Source organism: Petaurus breviceps, unplaced genomic scaffold, assembly GCF_028583685.1.
Source record: "Petaurus breviceps papuanus isolate PSGF00001 unplaced genomic scaffold, PetGlider_PUasm1.0 90919, whole genome shotgun sequence".
Classification (NCBI taxonomy): Eukaryota; Metazoa; Chordata; class Mammalia; order Diprotodontia; family Petauridae; genus Petaurus; species Petaurus breviceps.
In genome coordinates this window covers 36,538,213-36,548,576 of record NW_027187378.1, presented here as the reverse complement: position 1 = coordinate 36,548,576, position 10,364 = coordinate 36,538,213, and the positions used below count along the sequence as shown (strand labels likewise).

At 40.7% G+C, this 10,364-nt stretch overlaps 1 protein-coding gene across 2 annotated transcripts in view; it reads right to left on the bottom strand.

Moving 5' to 3' along the window:
* Window positions 1–662: 662 nt before the first annotated feature.
* Window positions 663–10,364, bottom strand: part of PLAT (plasminogen activator, tissue type) — a 38,973-nt gene continuing 29,271 nt past the window's right edge. For both annotated transcript variants that reach the window (XM_069075825.1, XM_069075826.1), the window contains 4 exons: window positions 8,104–8,240; window positions 7,785–7,931; window positions 6,400–6,566; window positions 663–1,659 (listed from right to left, as the gene is read on the bottom strand). In XM_069075825.1, coding sequence (XP_068931926.1) covers window positions 1,501–1,659; window positions 6,400–6,566; window positions 7,785–7,931; window positions 8,104–8,240 — 610 coding nt within the window. In that variant the 3' untranslated portion in view covers window positions 663–1,500. The remainder of the gene's footprint in view (window positions 1,660–6,399; window positions 6,567–7,784; window positions 7,932–8,103; window positions 8,241–10,364) is intronic.

Sequence of the window (10,364 nt, the reverse complement as noted above, 5' to 3'; positions counted from 1 at the left end):
AGGCTCTACTGAGGAGGAGGAGAAGGAGGAGGAGGTCTAGGCTGCATCTGTGAGCAAAGGCAAACTGGAAATAAGGGGAGAAGAGACTAGAAATAGTTACCCCTTCCACATCATGGGGGTCAGGGGCGTGGGAACCCCCACCCCACCCCACCACCCCTACCCTGTGATCTGGAAAATTCATGTAATAATATTTGGCCCTCCCTTCGTACTGGAAAAGTCTGAATTATTACAGTATTAAAAGATAGCATATGTTGCTATGATGCAATACTATACATATATTTTATGTATTTCTGAGTTTTTAAATTATCTCTGTGATCTGCTGGCCTTCTTATGCCATCTGTGGCTTCTGCAAAACTCCCCCAAAATTCCCATTTAATTTCTCATGCCAACCCATGATATATCAAAACCACAATGGGAAAAGTCACAATGTGAAAGGGATAACTGTACTTGGGTACAATATTGCAGGTGTTGTTTTTTTTCTGATGGAGATTTCATATCATCTCCTCTGATCCAGACCAACATTAGGGCTACAGATGATTCATCAAGGTGATGCTTAGGTCTGAGACAAACTGAAGTTACGAAAGCTTCCTAAAAGTGTGATGATAGTTGGAACAGGCAGGCGGATACTACCACCCCATGCTGGGCAACTAAACACACAGTACTGTTTGTCAACAATGTGAAAAATATATCTTTTTATTATATTGAAGAAATATGGTACAGAATTGTGTCACTAACGAATACAAGCAAAAATATAGATCGCTATAAATATACTGAAGAGATCAGTCCCTACAATGATATAAATTCTGCCCGAGTCAACAAAGCAGATTAAAAAGTAGTAACACATGAAAAGATTTACAGTGTACCCAGAAGCCAGGAATGTCATTCAGCAGTTGTCAAATGGGGAAAAGAAACCATGGGGATAATGGAATTGTTTGGAAGGCTCTTCAGTATCTGAGAAAACCAGAATCCCTGTACTGGCCAACCAGTGAGTCACTGATACCTAAAGTCCCAGTGGGGCATTCTCTGGATTCCCTGGCACACACTCTTAACTAATGACATCCTTTTCTCCCTTAATTTCTTTATTTTCCTTATTTCTCACTATGGCGATATTGTTTTTTCCTAAACATTTTTCTAACCTCATGCTTGATTTTTTTCTTCTCCCCATCTTCTGGTCTGCTTGTCTATCTGCCCATCTGTCCCTAGGTGGTGATATTTCCCCAGGGTGATTGCAATTCATCTTTCTTTGTTTCCTCCTGACAGATTGCAAGTTAAAACCAAACCTTAACTCCTGATAACTTCCAAAGTGGAAAAGTACCTTAGAAAATAAATGCTCACTCCTTCTCTTTCTTCCTCTCCTATTTTTCACTGTATGACAGTTTATGGAGAAATCTGATTGAAAAAATAAAAAGCTGCACTTTAGTCTTTTCAGTGCTTCATCTGAGAGGGAAGTAGATGGGAGACCACTAAATTATGAGGACAATTGCTTTTTTTTTTAATTGTTCACAGCCTCCTCTTGTCCTCGATCCACTTGAGGTAATTGATAACCTTGGTGTATACACCTGGAACATCTTTCTCTCCACATCCTATGCCCCAGCTGACGATCCCAATCAGATGCATACGGTTATCCTTCATGCACACGAGAGGTCCTCCGGAGTCACCCTGCAATGGGAGGACAGATCAATAAACCACCTTAGCCACCCAGATGAGCATTGCCACCATGTCTGGAGAGTGCGAGCAGTGCTGTGGGGACCAGAATAGTTCTTAATAATGACAGGCAATCGCCTTTGTTCTTTTGCAGTCAATTTCCTGAAAAAATACTCTTCATCTTTTGCAAAGTCCTGGAGACCCTGCCTAAATAGCTAAATTGTTACTAAGTGAAGGTTGAGGTGAATCAGGCCCCGACCCATCCATTTTAGACTTGATATAGAAAAATGATTGAGGTAAAATATTTCCATTTCAATATATAGTCTTGTATGGCCTAGATATATAGATATGATATTTATATTATTTATTACATATAATAATATATAGTATTATGTGCCAGGCACTGTGCTAAGGGCTTTACAAATGTCTCATTTGGTTCTCACAACAACGCTGGGAGGTAGGTTCTATAATCATCTCCATTTTACAGCTGAGGAAACAGAACAAAACAGGTTAAGTGACTTGCCCAAGGACACACAGCTAGTAAAATGTCAGAGGCTGGATTTGAACTCAGGTCTTCCTGACTCCAGCCCTGTGCTCTATCCACTGTGCCACTTAGCTTTCCCTTGCCAAAAAAGTGTCTTAAAATACAACATATATATTTTAAGCGCTTGCTATGTATAAAGCATTGTTTTGGTCCTATAATATGTATTTTTTAATTGCAGCTTTTGCAGTGGTTAGAACCAGTGACAAATCAACAGTGTTCAGACAATTAAGCATTTATTGAAGCCACTAGCTGTGGGAAAATGCAAAGAATCCTTCCTTGATCCGCTAGATTGGAGCCTTCAAAGACAAACCCATTTAGCATGCTTGGTCAGTCAGTCAACAAACTTTTTTAAGTACTTATGTGCCAGGCACTGAACTAAGAATTGGTTGAACAAAGAAAGAGGCAGCTAGGTGGACAGCGGGTAGAACGCTGGGCTTGGAGTCAGGAAGTCCAGAGTTCAAATTCAGCCTCAGACACAATGACTAGGCATGTGATCCTGTGCAAGTCACTGCCTCAATTTCCTCATCTGTAAAATTAGCCAGAAAAAGGAGTGGCAAAAACCACTCCAGTATCTCCTCCCAGAAAACCCCAAACGGGGTCACAAGGAGTCCAACACGACTGAACAATGACAACAAAACACAAAGAAAAGTCACAATCCTGCCCTCACATTAGTGCCCGCATTCTCAGGACTTTTGTGAAATTCAAATGGGATAATAGCCATCAAATGCTTAGCACATAAACCTATATAAATGTTAGCTATTATTATAGTAGGAGAGACAGTGTGCAAACTATGGTACCTACAGGATGTATTCAGGGTGAATGGGTACTAACAGAGGAACAGGAATAGGAAAATCCCCCTGAAGAAGGCGAGAGTCACCTTGGGTCTTGAAGGAAGCTAGGGAAGCCAGGAGATGGAGATGAGGAGGAAGAACAGAGTCACAGAGGCAGGTGACAGAGTGTCTGTCATGTGCGAGGAACAGCAAGAATGCCCGTGTCTGAATCAAATGGTATGTGGAGAGGAATGAAGTGTCAGAACTCTGGAAAGGTAGGAAGGAGCCAGGGTGGAGTGGAGAGCTCTCTAATCACCCCCATTACTTAAAAAATAATTGTAAGATTCTTACTTTGAAAACCTTTCAAAGAGAAAAAAAATGCCTCTTTCCAGTGTGACCTTGGGCACATCATCTAACTTCATTAAAATCTTAATTTCCTCATCTATAAAAGGAAGCAATTGGATTAGATGGCCTGAATTGCTCTTTATGCTATTAAGTAGTGTAATTGGGATTTAAACCCAGATATTTTGTCTCCCAAGTCCAGGACTTGCTCTACTGGGAAGCCATCAAGGTCAAATGGGAAGGGTCCTGGATCTGGAGTCAGGGGAACTAGGTTTTAAACCCTAGCTCTGTCTGAGTGACTTTGGAAGGAAAGAAAGAAGGAAGCAAACGTTAAAAATGTACCCATTATGTGCCAGGCCTGGTGGTGCCAAGCGCTTTACAAATATTATCTCATCACAACAACCCTAAACCCTAGGAGGCAGGTGCTTCACCTTACAGTTGAGGAAACTGAGGCAAACAGAGGTTAAATGACTTTCTTAGGGTCACAAAGCTAATAAATATCTGAGTTCCAATTTGAACTGAGGTCTTTCTGACTCCAGGCTCAGTGTTCTGTCCACTTCAACATCTAGCTGTCTCTAATTGCCCAGAGAAATTAAAATTGCTTCCCTCAGCCTCAGTTTCCTCATCTGTAAAATGGGAGAGTTGGACTGGAAAACTTATATGTCCTTTGCAGCTCTGATCCTCGGATCCTATCATTCAGTTAGAAAAAACCTCAGACTACCACCTGGTCCAACTCTCCCATTTTATAAATGAGGAAACTGAGATCTAAAAAGAAGGGAATTGGCCACAGTCTCACAGGTAGTAAATAACAGAACTGGAATTCAACCCCCAGGCCTCTGAATACAAAGCCAGAGCTCTTTCCATATGGAGTGCATGCTCAATTTTCCAGCTGAATCATTCAGCTGGCAGGCCTGGTTTATGCCCAGCACTGTGTTACTATAGAATGTGAGTACTCTATCACATAGGAATGCCAACCCACAGACCTCCTGGACAACTTGTCTTTTTCAGAGTCTCGGTTGGTTGATTGTGCAATTTTGATTCCGTTTCTCCAGGACATAAAATCTTCCATATCCTATTTCCTCCAAACTTCCTCAAAGATCTATGAAAAGCTTTCTATCTCGTTTGGTGATTGGCACAGTGCTCTGAATATCATTGGAGTGTAATCAGTCCACAAGCACTCATTAAATTCTCACTGTATCAATTTTTGTCTTTACAAAAATGAAATATTCCTTATTATTCTACCAAATAAAACAACATGTAAGAGACAGCTAGGGGGTATAGGAGGTAGAGTGCTGAGCCTGGAGCCAGGAAGACCTGAGTTCAAATGTGACTTAAGATATTTATTAGCTGTGTGACTGTATGCAACTCTGTCTGCCTCGGTTTCCTCCCCTGTTAAAAACAGCACCTACTTCTCAGGGTTATTACACAGATCAAAAAAAGGTAATATTTGTGAAGTATTCTAGGCAAGTCTCTGCCTCAATTTCCTTACCTGTAAAATCAGGCTAATAATAGCACCTACCCCTTAGGGTTTTTGTGCAGATCAAATGAGATAATATTTGTAAATGCTGGTTCCCTTTTCCTTAATAAATGCGGGTTCTGGGAGTGAAAGCTAGCATTTATGTAGCAACACAATAGTGCAATGGTTAGAGTGTGGGCCTTCGAGTCAGGAAGACCCGAGATGGAATCTGGCCCCAGACTAGCTGTGTGACCCCAAACAAATTATTTAACCCCTGCATGCCTCAGTTTCCTCATTTATAAAATGAGCCTGATAATAGCACCTATCACCCAGGGTTGTTGTGAAGATCAAATAAGATAATATTTATCAAGTGGTCTGCATAAGGACTATTATTATTTTAATAAGTTTTTATTGATGTCTTCTGTTTTTTTACATCATCATACTTCTCCCCAGTATTTCTCAAGAACTATAACTGTCAAGCACTTTAAGGTTTATGAAGCAGTTTACCTATGTTATCTTATTTAACCCTCAAAACAAACCTATTATCATCCCCATTATTTTTTGGAGGGGAAATTGGGGTTAAGTGACTTGCCCAAGGTCACACGGCTAAGTGTTTGAGGCCGGATTTGAATTCAAGTCCTCCTGACTCCAGGACCGGTGTTCTATTCACTGAGCCACCTAGCCGCCACAACACAGCTAGTTTTTTTGTGTTAAGTGTCTGAGGCCGAATTTGAACTCAGGTCCTCCTGACTCTGGGGCCCATGCTCTATTCACTGCACCACCTAGCCACCCCTATCATCCCCATTTTTCAGGTGGAGAACCTAAGGCCAGCAGAATGCCCAGGTCATACAGTAAATGCTGCAGGCAGGACTGACTTCGGACCTAACACTGTATCCACTGTATTACCTCACTGCCTAAGGTGTAGCTCCTGCCCCTTTTCAAAGGAGATACCCATTCCCCAGCACCTGTAGAAATCAGGAATTTCTCATGTAACTTCCAGAATATTAGAACTAGAAGATCATTCAAGCCAGTCTTCTCATTTTACAGATAAGGAAACAGAGGCCCAGAGAGATGAAATAACAACAGCTAACATATAATTAATAAATATTATATATTTATTATAATTTATATACAATTATATCTAATATTTAGTTAATAAATAACTATAGCTAACATTTATATAGGGCCTACTCTATTCCAGGACCATTTTATAATTATTATGTCATTTTATCCTCACAACAAAGTAAACAGAAGGGCCAGCAACTGAACCAGCTGGAAACTGAACCTCCCCCAAGGTTCTCTGACTCCTAAATTCAGCCCTCTTCCCACTGGACCACACTGCCCCTGTTTGGGTTTCATTTGTCATTGCAACAGTCCGTTCACTGAATGGGCTTGCAGGAAATCCAGCAACAGGTGGGGTTTCCTTCCCAGAAACTAAGGAAATTTCTTACAATTTATTTAGTTTAGGAGTCTTTGGCCTTTCCTTTCCACTAGTCTCAAGGGCTCTCACCTACCCTCCCTGAGGTTTACATTGGCTTCTTGAGATTAAATGCATTTATTCCATTCTGACTGGTGTTTTCTTTGGCTAAAACCTTCTTTTCCTATACCCCAGTAATCTGAGTGATGGAGAAAACCCAATTTACCTGGCAGGCATCGTGTAGGTTTACTTCCTTCCCACCACTTCTTGTGTCCCCAGCACAGAGCATGTTCTCTGTGATCGTTTTATTAAACAGGTGCCGTGACGTGCAGCGGCTGGATGGGTACAGACGTACGTGGCCCTCCTTTAGTCTCTCAGAGTAGTAGGGAGAGGCTGCAAGAGACAGAAATGGTTTCATGATTTCTGGTATAACTTTGGTTCCTTCCTACAAGAAAAGAGATGGGATTGTTTCTCAATCCTTACCCTCTGTAGAGTGCTAGACATCTCATATCATTACTATTTTTTTTACTGTGAACTTAATTACTGATGTAAACATTTCATCATATGAGGAAAAGCAAAAAAGATTCTAAGTTCATTGTTGTTGTTCAGTCACATCTGACTCTTTGTAATCCTGTGGACACCAATACTGTTTGTTCATGGGCTTTTCTTGGCAAAGATACTGTAATGCTTTCCCATTTCCTTCTCCAGTGGATTGAGACAAATAGAGGTTAAATGACTTGTCCACAGTCACACAGTTCCTACGTGTCTGAGGCTGGATTTGAACTCAGGTTTTTCTGACTGCAAGCCCAGTGGCTCTACCCCACTGCATCACTTAGCTGCTTCTTGTAAAGTATAATTTGTACAATTTGACTTTTAAAAGTGAATGTTGGGGTGGCTAGGTGGTGCAGTGAATAGACCACCAGCCCTGGAGTCAGGAGGACCTGAGTTTAAATCTGAACTCAGACACTTAACACTTACTAGTCATGTGACCATGGGCAAGTCACTTAACCCCAATTGCCCTGCCTTCCCCCCTCCAAAAAAAAAAAAGTGAATGTTAAATTTATCAAAGTTTTATAACAAAATTGCCCAGTTTGTGTCCCCTTTCGAACATGATTGTTTTCTTCTTCTGCATATTAAAAAAAATGTTTTATTCATGCTTTTTTTTTCAGCTCCAGCCTTCTCACTGACTCACTGACCTCCCCCACCCCCTCCTAACAGAAGCCTTTCCTTTTAACACATTAACCAAGCAAACACATCAGCACATTCACTATTTCTGAAATTATCTGTCTCATCTTGTCCCTTCAGTCCATCCCTTCTCTGCCAAGAGGTGAGTAAAAATTACTCTTCACAAAGCACTTTCATATTCATTCTCTTTTCTGACCTGCAAAGTTATTCCATGAGATAGGTAAGCATGGTGTCATTGTGCAAAGGTACGGGTAAAGACATAGAGAGCTGATAACTTGCCTAAAGGGAGGGAGGGAGTGGGCAGGGTCTAGATCCCAGATCTCCTGGCTCCTTGTCTTCCTGGTTCACTCTACTCTAACATCTCATGGTATCCTGCAGAAGTGTTACAGTTAGGAACTTCCTATAACCAGTGGGTACTGCACTTACTTTCCTCGTGTTTTCCATAGCCTGACAGCTCACATTCTGTCCAGTCAGGCATCTGCAGGCCGGCAGGAGGAAGGCAGACGGTCCGGACTGACTTAGTTTCCTGGGCACATTGTAATGAGTCAAATTTAGATTTCAGCTGCAAGATAGCTGAAAAGAGAAACAAGGAAGAGTGAGCTAAGTCCTCTGTGCAAACGCACACACACACATTTCCATTTTCAGAACAGTACTATAAAGGACGAGGAACTAAAAAGGGTGAGCATGCATGCATTGACAAGAGTAAGATTTCAGAGGGGGAAAATCTAAGGAAGGTCCATCTTACCAATATCATTGTCAAAAGTCTCTGAAACAAATTTTTCATGGACGATGTATTTTTCCACTTCAAACACTTGTTCATCCTCTTCTTTCTTCTCCCGATAGGTCCTGCCTAGAACCACCCTAAGTTCATGGACTTTTAACCTGTTGAAGAAAAAGGTCTTAGTGCTTAGATGATTATTGTTACAAAAACTTCTTAGGCGTCGTATGAGTAGGAAAGTGGGTTGGAGATTCAATTTTAAAACATTATCAAGTGCCTACTCTGTATACTGGGGCAGCTTGGTTGTGCTGTGAATAGAGTCCTAGAGTCAGGAAAACTCATCTTCCTGAGTTCAAATCTAGCCTCAGAAACTTACTAATTGTGTGACCCTAGGCAAGTAACCTGTTGGGCTGTTTCCTGATCTGTAAAATGAGCTGGAGAAGGAAATGGAAAACGACTTCAGTACCTTTGTCAAGATTACCCCCAAAATGGGGTCACAAAGAGTCAGACATGACAGAAACAACCAAACAATAACAACACCATGTGTACTTTGTGAGTGACAAAGATAGAAATGAAAGTCAATACCCTCAAGAATCTTATACTCTACCAGGGTGATACAACCAGTATGCAAATATGTAAATGTGAAGCATTTTCAAAGATACAAAGTAATATAGAATAATTTCAAGGGGGAAAGATAAAACTATTTCATAATTAGAGCAATCAAGAAAACACCCATTAGGAGGTCCCAGCTAGGAGAAAGACCCAAAGAAGCCAGGGGGTTTTATGAGATTGAGGTAAGATGGTCTTATATTTCCATTTGTGCCAAGAAAAGAAGGCAAGAGAAAATAAATACATATTTTTCATTTTGCAAATTATAAATTTTTTTTTGGTAAACTGTTTCTTCCTTCACAGTATGGAAATAGGTTTTACATGATTGTACATATATAAGCTATATCTTACCATCTAAAGTGGGGAGAGGAGAGAGGGAAGGGCAGGGAGAGAGAGAAAAAATTTGGAACTCAAAATTTTATAAAAAAAGAATGTTAAAAATTGTCTTTATATATAATTGGAAAAATACTACTTAAAATATAATTGGCAAATATTTAGCAAAATAAATGTTTAGAAAAATGTTTGTTGACTTGACATGGAATTGTGTATACAAAGAAAAGCAAACGGGCCAGTTTGGAACAGAAAATGTGTAAAGGAAATAAGGTGAGAGTCAGATTGATTGGGAAGGGTTTTAAATGCCAGACCGAAGTGTTTGCATTTTATCCAGTGAGCAATAAGGAGCTACTAAAGATTTTTAAATAGGGAATGCCACTGAGCAGCAGATGTATTGAAGGTACTGGAGACAGGAGCCACTGAAGGCAGAGAGACCAACTAGTAGGCTAGTTAATGTTAATGCAGGCCTGAGCTAGGATGGAGGTTATTCGAGTGGAAGGAAGGGAACAGCTGTGAGGGCTGGGGAGGCAAGATTGACAAGTTCTGGCAACTACTTGAAAATGAAGGTTGAGGGAGAGAGGAATCAGACGATTCCAAAGTTGTGAACCTTGGTAACTAGAAGGATAGTGGTACCATCATCAGTAACAGAGAAATTTGGAGGGATGAGTTTGTGAGGGAAAAGCAATTCTGTTTTGGACATCCTGAGATTGATATGCCTGTGGAACACCCACGTAGAGACGTCCAGTAGGCAGGTGGAGGAGGCAGTTGGTAAGATACAGGACTGGAATTCAGAAAGGACTTCAGCTTCATGTAACATTGGGAAGAGACAAGAAGATCCCAAGGTAGCCTAGGATTCTTTAAGTGTTCAACTCTTCAGGTGAAACATGGCAAAATCTTCACTGTCCCACAGGACAGAAGCTTTCTGGAGAGTTTGTCCCTTTGGAGATCAGACCTTGAAACCAGTAGGAACCCTGGTGTACTTGCTTTATTCATTAACACAACATTGTGGATCCTTTTCTGGCTCAAAAGCCTATGTATGTCATCACCAGATTGTAATGCAATGAGCATATCCCATGATCTGGGAATGGTTCAGAAAGAAGAAGAAAAAACCCAACTTATAACTCAGTATGCTTAGCCCCAGTGCTATTTTTATCATTTGCTTTTAGTCTAAAATCCTATGATAGAGTCAGGGAAGAGGAGTCATTATGTAGCAGCCCAACAGCTCTATCATTTTAACTTCTTTTATTTAAAATTTTGGAAAAAAGATCTGATTGATGCCTTTTATTTTATACATCATAATCATTTCCAGCTATACTCCCCTACACACACCCACAAATACACACACA